This window comes from Ctenopharyngodon idella, chromosome 3, assembly GCF_019924925.1.
Source record: "Ctenopharyngodon idella isolate HZGC_01 chromosome 3, HZGC01, whole genome shotgun sequence".
NCBI lineage: Eukaryota > Metazoa > Chordata > Actinopteri > Cypriniformes > Xenocyprididae > Ctenopharyngodon > Ctenopharyngodon idella.
Window position 1 is genome coordinate 13,736,694 of NC_067222.1, and position 17,918 is coordinate 13,754,611.

At 42.3% G+C, this 17,918-nt stretch overlaps 2 protein-coding genes across 2 annotated transcripts in view; both read right to left on the reverse strand.

Annotated features, from left to right (window-relative positions):
• Positions 1-17,918, reverse strand: part of LOC127509874 (uncharacterized) — a 196,512-nt gene that overhangs the window by 139,577 nt on the left and 39,017 nt on the right. The window lies entirely within an intron of this gene.
• The window catches only part of LOC127509873 (uncharacterized), a 90,642-nt gene that overhangs the window by 40,719 nt on the left and 32,005 nt on the right, over positions 1-17,918 (reverse strand). The window contains exons 2-3 of the mRNA XM_051889077.1: positions 14,031-14,381; positions 13,564-13,920 (exon numbers count right to left, since the gene is read on the reverse strand). Coding sequence (XP_051745037.1) covers positions 13,564-13,920; positions 14,031-14,381 — 708 coding nt within the window. The remainder of the gene's footprint in view (positions 1-13,563; positions 13,921-14,030; positions 14,382-17,918) is intronic.

Below are 17,918 nucleotides of genomic sequence, written 5' to 3' on the forward strand. Positions count from 1 at the left end.
GTGCAAAAACTAGTATGGGCTACAACTGTTTTGATTTTGATTTTCTTTCAGTTCGTTTGATAAGATAACTTGTATAAATGTATCTGTGGTGGCATAATAAAAGTTTCAGTTGTGATTATTTTGTCATTGCCTATTACTTTCTCATTTGATAGCCTGCATAACTTTAACCAGACAATATTATTTTTAAAACACATTTATTGAGAGTTAGGTTTGTGTTTATGTTTTAGACATGCATGAATTAATGCATGTAAACCTTCTTTATCTTTTTTCTGCAAAACACACAATGCTCTATATAAATAGAAACATGATGAGACAGTGATATTAGCTTCCCTGCAGCACTTTCACAAGGTTTTAGTTTAATTCTACAAGCTTTCCACAACAATTAAAATGTTAAAATTGAATTACAAGTGGTTAATTGATCAACTACAAAACTAAAGTTACTAATGCAGGATTTATTTACAAATATTTATATGAAGAAGACATAATTGTCAAAAGTATGAGGAATATTATTGTTATGTGGATAATCAGAGATATATACAATGCTGTGATTGTTCTGTCATTTCTTAATTGCTTGCTCAGTTGGTAAAAAAATTCAAAGAGACTTTATTAAATCCTAAAGTGAAGTATTTTTTTTTTTTTTTTTTTTTCATATTATTAGGAAACATTCTCGATCTTTTTTCCCACAAAATGATGCATTTCATTGACAGAACATTTTAATGTGGAAAAAACATGATGCACTGTGAATCAGGATTCAGTTTAACACCTGGTGATATGAAACTATATGGAACTAAGTTGTGAAATGAGCAAACCTGCAGTATATTCACAATGAAATGTTTTAGTTCTATTCTACAAGCTTTCCATAGCAATTAAAATGTCTAAATTTGAATTATGTTTATTTAGCGGCTAAAATACGTATTGTAGTAAGTATTGTAGTAAGTACAAACCCGATTCCAAAAAAGTTGGGACACTGTACAAATTGTGAATAAAAAAGGAATGCAATAATTTACAAATCTCATAAACTTATGTTATCTATATTCTATTGTGAATAAAATATATCAAATGTTGAAAGTAAGACATTTTGAAATGTCATGCCAAATATTGGCTCATTTTGGATTTCATGAGAGCTACACATTCCAAAAAAGTTGGGACAGGTAGCAATAAGAGGCATGAAAAGTTAAATGTACATATAAGGAACAGCTGGAGGACCAATTTGCAACTTATTAGGTCAACTGGCAACATGATTGGGTATAAAAAGAGCCTCTCAGAGTGGCAGTGTCTCTCAGAAGTCAAGATGGGCAGAGGATCACCAATTCCCTCAATGCTGCGGCGAAAAATAGTGGAGCAATATCAGAAAGGAGTTTCTCAGAGAAAAATTGCAAAGAGTTTGAAGTTATCATCATCTACAGTGCATAATATCATCCAAAGATTCAGAGAATCTGGAACAATCTCTGTGCGTAAGGGTCAAGGCCGGAAAACCATACTGGATGCCCGTGATCTTCGGGCCCTTAGACGGCACTGCATCACATACAGGAATGCTACTGTAATGGAAATCACAACATGGGCTCAGGAATACTTCCAGAAAACATTGTCGGTGAACACAATCCACCGTGCCATTCACCGTTGCTGGCTAAAACTCTATAGGTCAAAAAAGAAGCCATATCTAAACATGATCCAGAAGCGCAGGCGTTTTCTCTGGGCCAAGGCTCATGCTGATAACTGCTCATGCTCTAACTGCTGATAATTTTGCTAATTTTTTCACTGACAAAACAGCTACCATCAGCAGTCAGTTCTCCGCTCCACACAGACAGGAACTCAGACCAATCACACACAGCCGCACACCTCCTTTCTTTATTCTCTCCCCTCACTGAGACAGAAGTATCCAAACTTCTCCTCTCCAGCCATCCCACCACCCGCCCTCTAGATCCCATCCCCTCACACCTTCTACAAGCCATCGCTCCTACACTTCTACCAGCACTTACACACATTATCAACACATCTCTCCACACTGGCACTTTCCCTAACACATTCAAGCAGGCTCGGGTAACCCCACTGCTTAAAAAACCCACATTAAACACGTCTCTTGTAGACAGCTACAGGCCTGTTTCTCTCCTACCATTCATAGCAAAAACAATTGAACGAGTTGTTTTCAACCAGCTGTCATCTTTCCTCTCACAGAGCAACCAATTGGACGTCAATCAATCTGGTTTCAAGAGTGGCCACTCGACTGAGACTGCACTACTGCCGGTTACTGAATCCTTGTGAATTGCAAAGGCTAGTTCCAAATCATCAGTTCTCATTCTGCTTGATCTATCTGCTGCCTTTGACACGGTGAATCATCAGATCCTTCTGTCCACCCTCTCATCACTTGGCATCACAGGTACTCCACTTCTCTGGTTTGAATCCTATCTCACAGGAAGGTCTTTCAGGGTTGCCTGGAGAGGGGAGGTATCCAAAGCTCATCAACTGACCACAGGGGTTCCTCAGGGTTCAGTGCTTAGACCCCTCCTCTTCTCCATTTACACTACATCACTTGGTCCCATCATTCAGGCACATGGTTTCTCCTACCATTGCTATGCTGATGACACACAACTCTTCCTTTCATTCCAACCAGATGATCCCACAGTAGCTGCACGAATGTCAAGCTGTCTGGCGGACATCTCGGCATGGATGAAGGAACATCATCTACAGCTCAACCTGGCAAAGACTGAGCTTCTCGTCTTCCCTGCCAATCCGACTCTAAATCATGATTTCAGCATCCAGCTAGGCACATGCGATACCACACAGCTAGGCCTATGCGATACCAAACCAGGAAGCAGAGACGGTGTCAGATGCTCTGGTGGAGGGGATGTTCAGCAGGTTTGGTATGGCAGAAGTTATTCATAGTGATCAGGGGAGGAATTTTGAATCCAAGCTGTTTGCGGCCCTGTGTGAATGGTTCGGCATGGAGAAAACACGTACAACACCTCTGCACCCCCAAAGTGACGGCCTTGTTGAAAGATTTATCAGGACCTTGGCCCAGCAGCTAGCCATCCTTACTGCTGACCATCAGCGGGACTGGGATACCCACCTTCCTTTCATTCTTATGGCCTACAGATCTGCAGTACAGGACTCCACACTGTGCACACCTGCTTTGCTTATGTTGGGGCGTGAGCTTCGGACCCCCTCAGAGTTGTCATTCGGGAAGCCTCCTGACACGCCGGCTGTACCAGCTGGACCAGAGTATGCAAGGCAGTTGCAGGATCGGATGGAAACAGCCCATGCGTTTGCCAGGGATCAATTGGGAAAGGCTGGCATGAGACAAAAGAGGAACTATGATGTTAGGAGCAAGGGAAGGGACTTCCAGGCTGGTGAGTCAGTATGGGTGTACAGCCCAAAAAAGAAAAGAGAACGCTCCCCAAAGCTTGATTGCCACTTGGTGGGGCCCTGCTTGGTTCTAGAGAGGGTGGGAGAGGTAGTGTATAGGGTGCAGATGCCACCTAGAAGCAGGAAGGTAGCCCTGCACAGAGACAGGCTGGCCCCATATCGAGGTAACCTGATAGTCTCTTTTGAAAGAGAAAGCCCTCCCCCCCAGCTTCACAAAACAACGTTGACCCCATTCCTGTGCCCCACACACCTGCTGCTCTTGGGTCCCCAGTTCAAACCACCCCACATTCAGCCACTTCCCTTGGACTTCCCACTGTTTCCCATGTCCCAACCCCCCATGCCCTTGCAAGCTTTTGCTTGGGGGGGCAGTGTAATGTCATTATGAATGCAGGAAGACACTAGTTAATGTGAAGATGTTCAACAGTGTTAATTTAATAAGAAGTGGTTCTAGCTTACGAATGCAGGAAGACACTAGTTAATGTGAAGATGTTCAACAGTGTTAATTTAATAAGAAGTGGTTCTAGTAGCGAAACACTACATTTGGTGTCAGAAGTGACGGACTTTAACGCACAATATCATCATTCACCGTAGAGATGGATTACGGGGCGCGGCCGAAAGTGAAACAAGAGATGCCGGAGGAGATCATAAGGGGGAAAGGCGAGTGCTTATGGACACACGGACCCGCGGCAGATCCACGCTGTGTGCCGAGCGACGCGGCCAAGATGAGACAGGCTATCATGTTACAAGCTGCTGAAGCTGGCTTCGCGCCTCCCTTTGCCCCGCGCAGTGAGTTTGTACATCAGCAAATTGGCGCCGACATGATGGCGCATGTGCAGCCCGGCACTACGCACTCTCGTGATGATGTGAAGACGCAGGTTGTAAATAAACATGGCGGCACCCATGCCCACAGCGAATACATCAGAGACTCAGACACACTCGCTATTAAAACACCACGGTTCTCCGGTAAGATGGATTGGGATGCATTCAAAGCCCAGTTTGAACTGTTAGCGGATGCTGCAGGATGGTCTGAAAAACATAAAGCTTTGCGGTTAGCATTGTGCCTCACTGATGATGCCGCTGCCTGCCTGTTGTTGTTGAGCCCTGCAGAATGGAATGATTATAATGCATTGGTCGGAGCTCTTCATAGACGGTTTGGACAATGTAGCCAGCCTGTCCTTTTAAGGACAGAGTTTCATAACAGACACAGACAGCAAGGTGAGCCCCTCCGCATTTTGGCCAATGACATTGAATGGTTATGTAAACGCGCCTATGCTGAAATGCCACCATCAGTCCAGAATGAACTCACTAGAGACAGATTTATCCAGGCGCTCAGCCCAAGAGAGCTCCGTGAGCAAACAAAGCTGGCTCACCCAACCACACTGAGTGAAGCGCTGGAACTGGCTATTGAAAGGGAGATATTGGGGGCCGAAATTGATGCAGATAAAATTACACCAATAGTGAGAGCTGCGGAAATGACTGAATTGTGCCACAGGGCACCTGCATGGATGGATAATTATACAAATGCAGCAACGATGCTCTCAGTCCGTTCCACCTCAGAGCCCCGCCCACGCCGCCGACCTTCAGTTTGCTGGGGCTGTGGTCAGCCAGGCCATCTGATCAGACAGTGCCCCAGGATCAGTCAAATGCAGGGAAACGCCCAAGGGCCCGTGTAGATGGGGGGACACGGGCCCATAATGATATTTCCCATACCTCGCCCCTGGCTGCAGATGAGGGACAACGGGTGGAGGAAGGGGTTCAACTACGACCTACAGAGACTATTATGGTAGTGGGCTGGTCTTATGCTGGAAATTTCTGTCATATACCCATTATAGTGGCGGGAGTCGCTTGCACAGCCCTTGTGGACACTGGATCAAATGCAACCCTGGTTCGTCCTGATCTGGTCCCAGTGGGGACAGCTTTGGAACCAACGTCTGCTCGTCTGAAAACTGTGACTGGTGACTTTGCACCAACAACCTGGTTCTCCACCCTTGACTTGAGGAGCGGCTACTGGCAAGTGCCATTGTCTCCTGAGTCCGCTCCTAAAACCGCATTCGGGGCCTCTGGCAGTTCAAGGTCCTTCCTTTCGGGCTCTGCAATGCTCCTGCCACGTTTGAACGACTAATGGACAAAGTGTTCCGCCTCCAGCAAAAAGATCATGCCTTTGTCTGGACTGACGAGTGCCAGAAGGCTTTTGATACCCTGCGGCAAGCATTAATTGAAGCCCCTGTCCTGGTTCCACCTGACACCGCACTGCCTTTTGTGTTTGACACAGATGCAAGCAACATCGGCATGGGGGCAGTGTTATCGCAGGAAAGACCAGACGGGGAGAAGGTGGTGGCGTACTTTAGCAGGGTCTTTAATAAATGCGAGAGGCACTATTGTGTCACCAGATGTGAGCTCCTTGCAGTGGTAATGGCAGTGAGACACTTCAAATACTACCTGTGTGGTGCGCCATTCATGTTAAGGACAGACCATGCTGCGCTTCAATGGTTGATGTCCTTCAAGGAGCCTGAAGGGCAAGTGGCACGATGGCTGGAAGAACTCCAGTCATACGACTTCACCGTAGTTCATAGACCCGGGTCTAGCCACACCAATGCCGATGCTTTGTCACGTCGCCCCTGTGCTGCTGAGGGCTGCCGTCACTGTGAAAAGAGAGAGACACAGGAGAGGGAACTGTGTATGGAGAACGAATCAGCACAACCTTCATGAGGGGCACTGAAGGTGGTTGACACACCAGAGTGGAAGTTGCAGCAGGAGCAAGATGAGGACCTGAGGCCTGTGCTACGTTGGCTGGGGGCACAGCGGAGACCTGACTGGGGGGAAATTACAGGGTGCTCGTTGGTCACAAAGGGACTGTGGTCCAAATTCAACTCACTGCGGCTGAGTGACGGAGTGCTCCAGCGGGCATGGAAGGAGCCTGCCACCGGGGAGGAAAGATGGCAAGTGGTAGTGCCCATAACAATGAGGGAAGCAGTGTTAACAGCTTGTCATGGGAGTACGGGGTCCGGCCATTTTGGGGTGTCCAAAACACTCCGCCGTCTTCACCAGGGGTTCTACTGGGGCCAGCAAAGAAGGGACGTGGAGGATTTCTGCCGCAGATGTGATGCCTGTGCAGCTTATAAAGGCCCTCTTGACCAGTCCCATGCCAAACTTCAACAGCAAGCTGTAGGAGCACCCATGGTAAGAGTAGCTGTGGACATCTTGGGCCCCTTTCCTGTCACCGAGAGAGGTAACCGGTTCATTCTTACTGCTATGGACTATTTTACAAAGTGGCCAGAGGCCTATGCGATACCAAACCAGGAAGCAGAGACGGTGTCAGATGCTCTGGTGGAGGGGATGTTCAGCAGGTTTGGTATGGCAGAAGTTATTCATAGTGATCAGGGGAGGAATTTTGAATCCAAGCTGTTTGCGGCCCTGTGTGAACGGTTCGGCATGGAGAAAACACGTACAACACCTCTGCACCCCCAAAGTGACGGCCTTGTTGAAAGATTTAACAGGACCTTGGCCCAGCAGCTAGCCATCCTTACTGCTGACCATCAGCGGGACTGGGATACCCACCTTCCTTTCATTCTTATGGCCTACAGATCTGCAGTACAGGACTCCACACTGTGCACACCTGCTTTGCTTATGTTGGGGCGTGAGCTTCGGACCCCCTCAGAGTTGTCATTCGGGAAGCCTCCTGACACGCCGGCTGTACCAGCTGGACCAGAGTATGCAAGGCAGTTGCAGGATCGGATGGAAACAGCCCATGCGTTTGCCAGGGATCAATTGGGAAAGGCTGGCATGAGACAAAAGAGGAACTATGATGTTAGGAGCAAGGGAAGGGACTTCCAGGCTGGTGAGTCAGTATGGGTGTACAGCCCAAAAAAGAAAAGAGAACGCTCCCCAAAGCTTGATTGCCACTGGGTGGGGCCCTGCTTGGTTCTAGAGAGGGTGGGAGAGGTAGTGTATAGGGTGCAGATGCCACCTAGAGGCAGGAAGGTAGCCCTGCACAGAGACAGGCTGGCCCCATATCGAGGTAACCTGATAGTCTCTTTTGAAAGAGAAAGCCCTCCCCCCCAGCTTCACAAAACAACGTTGACCCCATTCCTGTGCCCCACACACCTGCTGCTCTTGGGTCCCCAGTTCAAACCACCCCACATTCAGCCACTTCCCTTGGACTTCCCACTGTTTCCCATGTCCCAACCCCCCATGCCCTTGCAAGCTTTTGCTTGGGGGGGCAGTGTAATGTCATTACGAATGCAGGAAGACACTAGTTAATGTGAAGATGTTCAACAGTGTTAATTTAATAAGAAGTGGTTCTAGCTGTTAGTCCCTTGTTCACTTTAAGGGGCGGGGTTCAGGTGGTCAGGTGGCTGGTGAGAGAGTTGAGAGCTAGGAGAGTGAGTTCAGTGTGAGTTCACCAGTCAGAGCAGCGAGCTATATTCCTGTTGTTTTCTATGTGTACTGCGTGAGTTACGGCCATAACAGTAACTCTGCAGTTCTTTAATAACGTCTTAGAACGAGGAAAAACCCGCCTGGTCACTCTTAAACGCTACAATATCAAACATAGCAAACACATGACACGACATAACACAATATAGCATATATATAAAATATTGTGCATCAATAACAGTTAGAATATAAGCTTGACTTCATTTAACGCTGAAACAGGCTAATTACTTTTAATGTAAGCCGAAGAGCGTGCACTAACATTTTCAGAATCGCTTTAACACAAAACAGGAAACTCGTGAATATTCATGTAAGCTCCGCCCAGTGACACCGAATATTTCAGAACACCAGTCAATTTTGTGTGTGTGTGTGTGTGTGTGTGTGTGTGTGTGTGCGCGTGTGCGTGTGTAACTGCGGGCTCGGATTATCGCTCACCGTGGAGTGAGTGCACGTGTCAAGCGAGGCCATTCTTTGGCCGTTTTGTGCCTTGAGTGTGGGGGTGATTGTGGTCTGGTTTATGTTCTTTTTCTTTTGTTTATCCTTTGTTTTTCTTTTGAATTGTAAACACACTGAATGTAATGTTTTCTTTGTTAGTCTAAATTTTAGTTATTCTTTGTTACAAAGTGTGGTGTTGTGTTTCCTTTCTGTATTTTACAGAAAAAAGGGAAGGAGTTTGGCTGCTCGTTTAATGGTGTCCACATTGAGTGCCGTGCTTCATAGGTTGGAGTGATTTGGTTTATGGTTTAATAAGTGTGGTGTGACAATTAAGGGTTACGACAGACCATCTCTCTCCTTTAAACTTCTTTATTTTATGTATATTGTAGTTTTTGGTAAAGTATCTTTTGTTTGTTTTTGGGACCTGTGAATATTGAGCCCTTGTGAGATAATGTGACAGTTTTTAACTTTTGTACACTTTAATAAAGCTGCCTCATCTTTTGTAATCCTTTGCCTGTGTCTCTACTCACCCACCTATTGGTAACAAATTTGTGTTGCTATATTAAATTATTTCCGTGGGTATAAAAACCCCAGTGGCCCAGTCACACTGGCGTACCTCAAGGTTCGATATTGGGTCCTTTGTTTTTCAGTTTGTATATTTATGACCTACCTACATTACAATCAATAGAAATACTCTATAAGCAGGCTTTGAAAGTATTGCATAAAATGTCTAATTTATATCATCATTGTAAAATTTAGCTATGATCTTTTAAACTGGGAAAATATGATTTCATTTTATTTGTGAATAAAATTTTGCATGGTATGGCCCCACCTCCACTTATTAGAAGTCCATTTTATTAGAAAAAAAACATAACTCATCCATTAGAGCCATTACTAGAGGGGATATTATATGGAAGTAAACTAATGCCATATGCTTTTGAAATAAAAAGCTTGTTGAATTGCACTACTTGAAAAAAAAAAATGCATTGCATTATCCGTGCTTGTATTTTAATGCATTGTATTTTTAGGGCTTACATTTTTATGGGCTGAAATTCAACATGGTTGTATATTTAAGCTGTGACTATTTCAATTCAAAACATTTCAGACACATTTTCATTGTTAAAAATTCAATAATCCATTACCTTTCTGATTTCACTTCCAAAATATTCATTCTGTTCAAAAATACAACCTATAATATTCAGCAGGGTCCATTTTATTTTGTGTCCACAAATTCAGTGGTTCAAATTTCAACATTTCACATCCGGGAACTGCAGGAAAAGCAGTAGAGTACCGAGCATAATCTCCATCTGCTGTTAGTCAACCTCACCAGCAGGTGGTGCAAGCGCGTGTTGACGAAGAGCAGAGCAACAGTTAGAGGAAGTCATTCATTTCATTCATTAAAACGGACTTACATTAACAGAGCAAGCGTTAAGTGCAAGTGTGATGGTTATCAGGGACAGTATGCAGAAAAGTCAGCTGATAAAGACACAAAAGTTGTGTTTATATTTAATTTAATGTCTTCACTGTTACTTTCCCTGTGTAGCCTGAGGGAACCCCAGTACTGCAGCACAGCCGCGATATAAAGTTAAGGGAAGTTATGTCTATCTCAGATTTAACGTTTGATCTGTACATCAGCATCAGAGAATAACGTTATAATCTCGTTCACTCTAGAGAAAGCTGCTTACATGGTGGACGAAGTACACAAATCAAGTACTTGAGTAATATTTTTATAAATACTTAAAATGTGGAGATCAAATATACCACCTATAGTGAATTTCTTTTGAGGTCTAGTAAAACGTGACATACAAAAATACTTGGGCTATAAGCTCATATGTATGCACGATTAATCAAAAGAACGCGATCTTATTCCTAAATGACAACGATTCGGCTGTCTATTAAACCTTTGAAATTACGATCATATCGGAATATTTAAACCTGCTTTTGCATTGCCGCTGAAAGCTAGTGGTCATGTAAGCTATAAGTTTTAAACAGTTTCACAAAGTGCTTTCAACAACACACTATTGCTACTTCTGTGTTGCAAACATTAAATAATAACGCAGTTATTATTGCAATAACAATTTATAGTCTGAATATACACTGATTTCAGCAATAAAAACGAGTAAATGACCTTTGAAACTAATGTTATTACACTGTTCTGCCAGTAGGTGGTGACCAGTCCTGTTAAAATGTATTTGATGTATCAGAATCATTAATTCAAGAGATTCGTTTAAAAACACTGGACGAAACATGTCTTCATTCATTTCAAACGATTTTGTAATGAATTCATTTAAATAAATTTTTAATAGGCTAATTTATAACATTTTACACATTTCTAAATAGACTGATTTATAACATTAAATTAGTTGTTTAATCTTTTGTTTTCAATTAATGTTTAATTTAATGTTTTGGTCCATGATATTGGATAATATGAAGGTTTTAGATAAATCGTTCAGTGGCGTTTGACCTGTAATTGAATGCAGTTAGACAAACAAGCTTATTAATATAGAAACCATCCAAGCACCCCATTCCGAGCCATTTCTAAGATATGACCTACATTTTAATTAATATTATTAAATTGTAAAAAAAAAAAAAAAAAAAAATTAAAATGTCCATCTTTGTCGAAAGAATTCCATGAGCAGTTCACTCTCAGCCAATAAGATTCCACGTAGCATTTTCATGGATCAGCCGTTTCTTCTGATTGGTTGATGACTTTTAAAAGTTGCTCAAAATAAAAATACTCGAGTAAAGTACAGATACTTGAAAAATGTAGGCCTACTTAAGTGCAGTAACGAAGTAAAAATTCTTCGTTACTGTCCACCGCTGCCCTCAATACGTCATACTCCAGGATTCCCATGCCGTCGGGACATAATGCTTAACTTATCTTTATAGGCTAAATACAGTGATATGAAAGACCACCAAACTCGCACCTATACTATAGGCTACAGGCAAGCAGGTGGACTCAGAATATGGACGTAAAGTGCAAAGTTTGACACTAAGCATTTCCTAGTGAAATACTGGCATTAAGTTGTCCTGACATTGGATGGTCCATATTTGCAAATTTAGGGACCGTCTATAAAGTTACTTACGACATTGGTTTACACATTTCTAACTTCAATATCATTTGAAGATAATGACTTACAGTCATAAACTGTAATGTGCTCGTGTAGGTGTCAAGCATGATGCACACCTTTTAGATTTTTTTTTTATATTTAATAAAATAAACTAATAAAAAAAAATATTGCTAATGATTTACTACTGCATGAGCTTATATTTATTTTAATATCAACAATCTAAAATTATGGTATACATTTTTGATATTTAATAAAACAAACTGTCAAATCATGTGTATTACTATTTTTCACTACAGCATGAATTCATATTTATTATCAACAGTCTAAAAGCTGTGCATCACACCTACATGAACACTTTACAGACTGTAATTCATTCTCTTCAAATACTATAGAGCTTTAAATTATGGTATATTTTTGTGTATGAGCATACAGTAGGCTAAGTGAAATATAACGATATTTACATATGACTTGACAGTTTAATTTATTTAATATCAAGAATCTAAAAGGTGTGCATCATACCTGAAACCTACATGAACACTTTACAGTTGGTTTCATGACTGTAAGTCATTCTCTTCTTCTGCTATTGAAGTTAGAAATGTTGTGTGTAACTTTAGAGACAATCCCTAATATTGCAAATATGGACCATCCAATGTCAAGACAACTTTATGCCAGTATTTCACTAGAAAGCGATTAGCATCAAACTTTGCGCATTACGTTCATATTCTGAGTCGACCTGCTTGCCTGTAGCCTATATAAGGTGCGAGTTTGGTGGTCATTCACTGTTTTTAGTCTATAAAGATAAGTTAAGCGTTCTTTATGTCCCGACAGCAGGGGAATCCTGGAGTATGATGTATTGAGGGAAACCCCAGTACTGCAGCACAGCCACTATATAAAGTTAAGAAAAGTTATATGTCTATCTCAGATTTAACGTTTGATCTGTACATCAGCATCGGGGAATAACGTTATAATCTCGTTCACTGTAGAGAAAGCTGCTTACATGTAGGCTACACAGGGAAAGTAACAGTGAAGACATTGAATTAAATGTAAACAACTTTTGTGTCTTTAGCAGCTTTTCTGCATATATACTGTCCAGGGGCGTAGCCATCGTCTCAGAAGTGAGGGGGAAAGAAATGTTGGGTGTAATACCAGTTTTTATCTGACCTTTGTCTAATTGATAGATTTAAAAAAAAAAAAAAAAAAATCTCATCTCTTGATTTTAATTTTCAATCAGTTTGCTTTTAATAAGAAATCAAATACCTACCCACATAATTAAGAAATATTACATTTTACTGCATTTTCTGCATCGATAAAACAGTGGTTATTGGATAATCAAACATGTCTTCATAATTTGGAGTAGTGGCTTGTTTCTGTATCCTTATATTTACAGTCATTTTGTGTTTGTGTTAATATGCTCTGGTTATGGCTATGTTTACTGGAATTTGTTTTTATATGATTTTTCATGTTTTATGTACTTATGGACTTATGGACTTTTCTTTACCATCAACGTATCAGGAAAATTAAAATTAGCCTGTATGGCTAAATCTGGCACATTAACATGATGGACATGAGTGCTCATGTTAATTTATGTGCACATTGTCCCTTTTAAATAAAGAATAAATATTGTGAAATTAACTGCTGTGCCAAGATGAAAGTTGGTGAAGAGAACTGTGTGAAGAGTTTTGAAAAAGTACTGAGAAATAAGTAAATAAGAGAAATAAGCAGCTGTATATATATATATATATATATATATATATATATATATAAACAAATTACTGAAAAGATAATTACTGAGAATCCCAAAAGAAAGCACATCATTAGCTTATTTAATATAATTAAAAAATGTATATAATAAAAAACTAAACTATATAAATATAAAAACAATATATTGAATGATTTTAATGTTGTTAGACAAGCTAAAATTGCCCTTTTTATAATTTCAATTACAAAAGAAATTAAATGAGGGATTGAAATGTGCTTTGTGTGTGACTGAAGTTTCAGCAATCATGTGCCTTTTGGGTCTGTCATGAAGATCACTGTCCTGAACTGTGTGTGTGTCTATTAGCTGTGTGAAGTCATCTGATCTCAGAGGATCTGTCACTCTGCACTCATTTCTTTGCTGTTTAGTTATTGTCCATTAAAAAATAGCAGTTGTATTCATTGGAATAACTTTGTTCTAAAATTTGGAATCTTAATAAACTTTATATACAACCGGACATAAACGAGTAACTAAATGACACTTGTGTATTCGTTTTTTAAGACTCACCCAGTCTCTCCAGCGCTACAGTTGCATTGGCTGAAGCTCCTCCAGCAAACACTTGACACATATAAACTCCTTTATCCTCAGTTCTGACACTCTTCAGTCGGACAGAGAAGTTTCCTTTGGGGATTTCAGCAGTGAAGAACTCAACTCTGTCTCTGTATCGCTCATGTGATGCCTCTGGTAAAGCCTCATTGTCTTGGTAGAGCAGAACCAGAATTTCTTCATCTTCATCAGTTTTCTTCCATGAAACCTGTTCAAAGTCTTCAGGAGTGATGTGAGAGTCTACAGAGCAGTTCAGAGTGACGTCTTCACCCACAGACGCAGATATGGACCGATCTGATCCTGAGACCAGCAAACGCTCTGAAAGAACAAACAGAGTAAATATCACAGCAGGAAATACAAATTCAGTCATTAGTTTCTGTAAAATCATAGTGAAAATGTAGGAAGGAACTCATGTGGTCAATACTCACCAACATTATCAACTTTTATTTCAACCACAGTCTCTCCAGACTCCTGCTGATGGTGAACTGTACATGTGTATTCTCCTTCATCTTCAGCTCTCAGATTGTCCAGACGGAGGGAGAAGTTTCCATCTTTAATGTGCTCAGTAAAGAAATGAGCTCTATCTTGATAATCCTGCTGCTGGGCCTCTGGTCGACTCTCACCATCTTGAAACAGATGAACTAAAGTCTCTGAGTCTCTTCTTCTCCATTCCACCTCCAGATCCTCCATTAATAAAGGTCCATCAACATAACAGGGCAGAATCACTGAAGATCCCAGAGGAGCAACCACAGGACCAGAGGGACTGCGCACAGTCAACCCTGAAAAGTAAAATAAAGCTTGTTTTATTTTAAAACCAATAATTCTTTTCCTTTTAACTAATGCCAAGAGCATACTGCACGATTTTAGCCCCAATTTTCACTCGCCAACAGTTTTGTAGAAATTGCCAACAAATGCCTGAAATCTGAGGCATATCAGTGCTCGTTCAGTGACAATTGTGTAGTGTGTGCTATCAAAGACGCCATCTGAGAGAAGCACCGATTTGTTGCTGATGCCCGTGAGATATTTAGCATGCTAAATATCTGGACCTTACTGTGATTCAGAATCCTGCAGTGTGAAATGTGTTTTGACTGGAAATGACATCGGCGACGACCTACAGCTAATGAGAGAGAAAGTTCTTACATAATTTCCAGTATCACTTCTCGCATGTGTTTGGCTGTGAAACGTAGTTTGTAGGCCAGACAGAGTTGTCGGCGATTCTTCCTACTGAAAAGTTGTGCAATGTGAGACCCGTCATGTAGAGTGCACTCAACAGCAACTAGATGGTACCAGACAGTCATGCAGAACAGCGATCCGCTGACTTTGAAAATCATGCAGTGTGTGCTTGGCATTATAAATAAATAAGTCATGAAAATGTTTTTCATCTATCAGTGATGTAGTCAAGACCAGACCTCCAAGACCAAGACCAATCAAGTTCAGAGGTGTGATCAAGACAAAAACCAAGACCCTTCAAGGCCATTCAAAGTTTTCCTTTTTTTCTACTCAGCCCCCCTAAAAAATTGTAATTAGCTCTGTAATCTATACACAAATTCGTGATCTTTTCTTTTATCTTTTCTTTTAATTTTTTTTATTTTATTTTTGGTTGTTTTTAAACATGCCTGTTTAGTTTGTATACATTTTTATTTCAGTAATATTTATTTCAAACAATGACAAAAATGTTTTTAATGGTTTTTGTTAACTATAATATCCCTGATGCAAGAAACATCTTTATATTGAATAATGTGTCAAATAATGTTCTCAGCAGGGGCGGTTTCTTCATTAGGGCAATAGGGCGATGCACCACCAAAGTGAGAAAGGGACGGATTTTTTTCAATCACATTCAACCACAGAGTTACGCTTTCCCTTTCGAAAGGGAAATCACACTGCATCTTAACGCATATGGGGGACACCTCAGCAGGAACCGGTGTCTGAAACACTATCAAATCACGGCAATCGTATTCGCCGGTGACAGCCTATGACGTCACTACTAGTGCAACCCGAACGCACATAAGGAGCGCCTAGAGAACAAGTCATCCTCTTTCGTCTTTCAGGGACTGTTTTGTTTGAAGCACTATTCAAAGGTAAGAATGGCTGTTTAGAGACGTTTCAGTCAGTGTGCACATCCATGTACAGTTACCTGTTAACATTTGACTCGTGCGTCTTTGTTAGAGCATGCATGCCCAGTGCTTGAGAGTTCTGTCGGCACGCGTTGTGAGCTCCACTCTCGTTTGTCAGTCTCTTCTCGAGGGAAGCAGGACAGGTTTTTGTTTTGAGAGTGTTTAGCTGATTTAGGATGCGTCCTCAATATCAGTAAGCAATGCTCTATTTACGTTTGGACGAGCGATGTGTAGGTTTGTGTGCAAGCTTTACATCTATCACACACATTACTTGTGCATTGTTTGTTTGGACTAGGAGCACACGCGTTCGCCTTTTATAAGGCTGTTTTCTCACACTATGAGTGTTTCCCTTTGGCAACCCTAGTTGCGTGTTTCCTTTCTGCACCCGCGTTTATGTGTTATGAAGCCGGTCCTGTCTGTATATGGCAGGACATACGCGGTAGCAGATTATGCTGTGCTCCAACATTTCAGCTCCCTATAGAAAGGAATAATTGGGGGCTTTTATTCTTTTATATCTCATGCGCTTCACACCAGGCCTGAGGCTGGACCAATGATGTGTTGGTTCCATCTTTTTGAACCCGTCTGTGGATCCGGCACAGAGCTTGTTAGTGAACGCATCCTTTCAGACTGCAGAGTATGGCAGGCCACTTTTACATTTAGGTGTCTGCTCTTTGAAGTCTCATGTTGAGCTTTTAGGTTACCTCTCCCTCTGTGAGAGCCATTACAAATTTAGTGATCTCAGCTCCCTGTAGAAAGGAATAAGGGGATGTTTATTCTATGTTTTATGTATTGGGGCATTTAAACTGGGGCCCTGGAGTTCCCATTATTAGGGAAGGTTATCGTGACACCCTTACTATGTGCCTCTTTTCTTTGTGAGGTCTTAATAGTGGGTAGCATTAAGAACGAAATATCACCTGTAGTGAATGGCATGGCCTCCTCTCGATCTGAGAGTTGGTTTTCTAGGCCGCCGCTCATTTGAGCTTCAGGTAGTTCAGGCCCTCCTGGGCCGCCCTGATAATCCTTCTGGGTTGAGTGAGCTGGCTTCGTCTCGTTAAAGAGAGTCATTTGTTGAATCCACTGCTCTGCTGAGCTCCAGGTAATATCACGATTTGAGGTGTTTGGCCTTTGTTAGGCCCCCTTGATACCTTCCCTAGGTCGAGTGAAGCGGTTTCCTCTCGCTTAGAGAGTAGAAGGCGATATGCTGAAGGCTCCGCTCCCCCAAGCTCCAGTTGTTGTTGTCCAGTGTTGGCCGTCTTTGGGCCACCCTTGACATCACCCTCTGATGAGTGAGCTGGCTTCCTCTTGTTTGAGAGTCTCTATTTGAGGCTGCCGCTCCATTTGAGCCCTAAGTAGTTAAGGGTCTTTGACGTTGGCCTACTGCAAGGCCACCTTGACAATCACCCTATGATGAGTATGTTGGCTTCCTCTCATTTGAGAGTTTTTCTTGAAGCTTCTGCTCCACCGAGCTCCAGGTAGTTGATGTCCTCAAGTGATGGCCTGTTAAGGCCACCTTGACATTCCCTGTGGTGACTGTGTTGGTTTCCTCTCACTTGGAGAGTCGTTTTTTTGAAGCCACCGCTCCATTGAGCTCCAGGCGGTCAGTTCCCCTGAGTGGTGTGTGAGCCAGCCTCCTTTCTTTAGAGTTGTTAAGCTGTCTCCGCTTCATTGAGCTCCAGGAAGTTCATGAGTGTGTGTGTGCTGGCCCTTCTTATCCGGCCTAGGCTTGTACTCAGGAATTTGTCTTTTTTGACAGAGGCAGTTCAGCTGTAGCTTTCCGCCTCCCAGATTAGGCTACTCCTAAGAGAGCCTCTCCAGCTTAAGACTAGCAGCTAGTGATCCTAGTACGCCTCCTCTCCTCCCCAGCCTGGGCCCGCCTTCTGCATTAGGCTATTAATGCGAGTAGCAGGCCTGACAGCTTCCTCAATGTATCTAGGTTGAGCTGAAACTCCTCTTGATATTAGAGTATAAGCGATATGCTGAGCTTCAGTTCCCTGGTGGTGTTAGGCACAGACAAATAGCCAGGTGTTGTAGGCTTTTGTTGAAAGCCTCCCCTGTGGTTGTCCTTGAGCGTTGTTAGACTTCCTCTCGTTTAGAGTGTGGAAAGCACTATGCTGAAGTCTCTGCTCTCTAGAGCTTTGGTAGTAGCTTTGTCTAGTTTGACCAAAAGCTCCTTGATTATTATCAAGTCGCGGAGTCGAGTGT